At 37.1% G+C, this 3135-nt stretch overlaps 1 protein-coding gene across 2 annotated transcripts in view; it reads right to left on the bottom strand.

Annotated features, from left to right (window-relative positions):
- NMRK1 (nicotinamide riboside kinase 1) overlaps positions 1-3135 on the bottom strand; it is a 24743-nt gene that overhangs the window by 14626 nt on the left and 6982 nt on the right. For both annotated transcript variants that reach the window (XM_006776457.2, XM_015572309.1), the window contains exons 3-4: positions 1778-1868; positions 1442-1490 (exon numbers count right to left, since the gene is read on the bottom strand). In XM_006776457.2, the coding sequence (XP_006776520.1) occupies positions 1442-1490; positions 1778-1868 (140 nt within the window). The remainder of the gene's footprint in view (positions 1-1441; positions 1491-1777; positions 1869-3135) is intronic.

Raw genomic sequence — 3135 nt, 5'->3', positions numbered from 1 at the left:
ATCTTTAAAATTATTTTAGATGCTGGACATGTTTGAGGTAGTCTATTATATACTAAACATTAATAATTCAGTGACAGTATACTGGTAATCAGAAAGCATTGGCTTTTTATTTAAATGTGTGAACTAAAAACTATCATGTGGATTACTTTGTCAAAGTAACAAATATTTACTCTTCCTTGTTTTTTTCTGATTTTTATAATATTTCTATTTAATAATGGAGTCACTTATTTCATTTGCTATGCCCCTAACTCTCCTTAAAAGCCATAAAAACATGTAATAATGCTCTTCCTTGAAAGTTATTCAAAGCATATAACAACACGCTTTTCCTTCAATTCTTGACTTTACCGCAGCCAGCAACCCTCCTACCTCAAGATACACGTTTTCACTCTAGGTCTACTTACATTTCTTAGTCTGTATATATGTGAAGCTAGTATTTTTCAATGTCTTAGGCCCGTGGTCAGCAAACTGCACTCACGAGCCACATGCGGCTCTTTGGCCCCTTGAGTGTGGCTCTTCCTAAGCCTTAGGAGTACCATAATTAAGTTAATAACAATGTACCTACCTATATAGTTTAAGTTTAAAAAATTTGGCTCTCAAAAGAAATTTCAATCATTTTACTGTTGATATTTGGCTCTGTTGACTAATGAGTTTGCTGACCACTGGGCTAGGGTATAGCATGACATTCTTGATAGGAAAATAAACTTTTACTCATGGACTTTAATCCTTTGGCTTCAAAGCAGTGTTAGATTGGGTAGAGGAGTGAGGGGAATCCATCTAAAATATACTCATTGTGGTTTTTGATCAATGAAAAGAAAAAAAATCAACTGCCTAGACCACCGTGGTCACTGGAAAGGAAAGCTCAGAAGATGAGTGCTTTCAGTTTGCCCCAGGTAAGACTGAGGGTAGGGAAGGGAAGTAGTTAGTTATATTCCCTAGGCAGGGATGACTAGAGTACCCACCTTGCCCTAGCTGCAGAAGAAAAAAATCTATACCATTCCAATGTTTTCAGTTTTAAATATAAAACTGGGGAAAAGATTTCATTTTTAAAAATAGTTGAATAGCTGGGCCAGTGTGGCTCAGTGGTTGCACATCTACATATGAACCAGAAGATCACAGTTTGATTCCTGGTTAGGGCACATACCCCGTTGTGTGCTCGATCCCCAGTAGGGGGCATGCAGGAAGCAGCTGATCAATTATTTTCTCTTATCACTGATGTTTCTATCTCTCTCTCCCTTCCTCTCTGAAATCAAGAAAAATATGTATGTATATATAAATAAAAATAGCTGAACGTAAGTCAGAAACCTTTACAAAAGCACATTCAAAGTACAGTAATATGTATTTATACACACTTTGAGAATGTATTCATAGATAGCACTATATGTGGGTTTGAAAAAGAAAATGAACATTAGGGTGTAATATTTTCACAAGCTCATCTACTTACCGTCGTACTGCAGAAATCCATTTTTATCTGTCTCTATCTCAGACGGTGGCTGAAAAAATAATAAAGTACCCATAAAAACTGTGCAATGCAGAAATAATACAATTATACAATGAAGAGGCGGTAAATCTTTAATAAATGCATTGAATGAGGATAAATAAAATCAAAGAACAGCCGCAATAGTGGTGCCATCTAGTGGATAAGTAACACTACTGCATTGACTCTACCTTCACTACAAAAGCTGTCACTCAACAAAGGCTTTTTGGATGTAATACAATCAACTTTGCTACTAGAACTTCTTTTGTGTTAAATAAATTATCTAAGAAGTTTTAAATATACCTTAAAGAAATCATCCTGAGATATGACACTGCAGTTTGGGAGATGTTTTTGCAAATTTTTAGCCAGTGTTGTCTTCCCACCATTTGTCACGCTGAACCAAAAAAAAAAGAGAAAGAAACTTTGTAAACATATTGAAAGTACCAAGAAGAAAGTTACATTAAAAAACATAAAACATTAAAAAATATCTTAGAAAAAGAACATTTAAAACAGCAGTTCTCAACTGTGGGTCGCGACCCCTTTGGCGGTCGAACGACCCTTTCCCACGGGTCGCCTTAGACCATCCTGCATATCAGATATTTACATTATGATTCATAACAATAGCAACATTACAGTTATGAAGTAGCAACGAAAATAATTTTATGGTTGGGTCACAACATGAGGAACTGTATTTAAAGAGTCAGAAAGTTGAGAACCACTGATTTAAAACACTATCTAATATCTAAGGAAAACTGTTTCTTTCATAGATAGTGTTTTTCTGTGGGGAAAACCAAGGCATAAGTAGACGGTGCAATAAATGTTGATTCCTTTTAAGAATGTGAAAAGAGCCCAGCCGGTGGTTGAGCGTCAGCCCAGGAACTAAGAGGTCAACAGTTTGATTCCTGGTCAGGGCACATGCCCGGGATGTGGGCTTGATCCCCAGTAGGAGGCATGCAGGAGGCAGCCGATCAATGGTTCTCTCTCATTATTGATATTTCTACCTCTCTCCCCCTTTCCTTTCCTCTCTGAAATCAATAAAAATATATTCTCAAAAAAAGAAATAAGCTGGGAAGGATTGAGGAGAAAGGTAACTAACTATTGGGCAAGTGAACTGGGTAATACCAAGACTAAATACAGCTATTGTGTTGGAAAAAAAATAATTTTTTTTTGCACAGGGTTCATATGCAACACAGAATATGAGCAGTACATTTTAATGCAAATATATAAAACTGTATTTGGTCATCGAGATTCTTTTTCAATGCACAGTGGAGAAAAATGGAGGAATGGCTTATTTTAAGCCCACCTCGCATGAATCACAACATGAGGAACTGTATTTAAAGAGTCAGAAAGTTGAGAACCACTGATTTAAAACACTATCTAATATCTAAGGAAAACTGTTTCTTTCATAGATAGTGTTTTTCTGTGGGGAAAACCAAGGCATAAGTAGACGGTGCAATAAATTATAAGATAAGCTGGGACCTGGCCAGTGCTGCTCAGTGGTTGAGCATCAACCTATGAACCAGAAGGTCACAGTTTGATTCCTGGTCAGGGCACATGCCCAGGATGTGGGCTTGATCCCCAGTAGGAGGCATGCAGGAGGCAGGCAATCAATGGTTCTCATCATTTCTTTCTCTCTCTCCCTCTCCCTTCCTCTCTGAAAT

The sequence above is a fragment of the Myotis davidii genome, unplaced genomic scaffold, assembly GCF_000327345.1.
Source record: "Myotis davidii unplaced genomic scaffold, ASM32734v1 scaffold228, whole genome shotgun sequence".
NCBI lineage: Eukaryota > Metazoa > Chordata > Mammalia > Chiroptera > Vespertilionidae > Myotis > Myotis davidii.
This window is presented reverse-complemented; position numbering and strand designations above follow the sequence as displayed.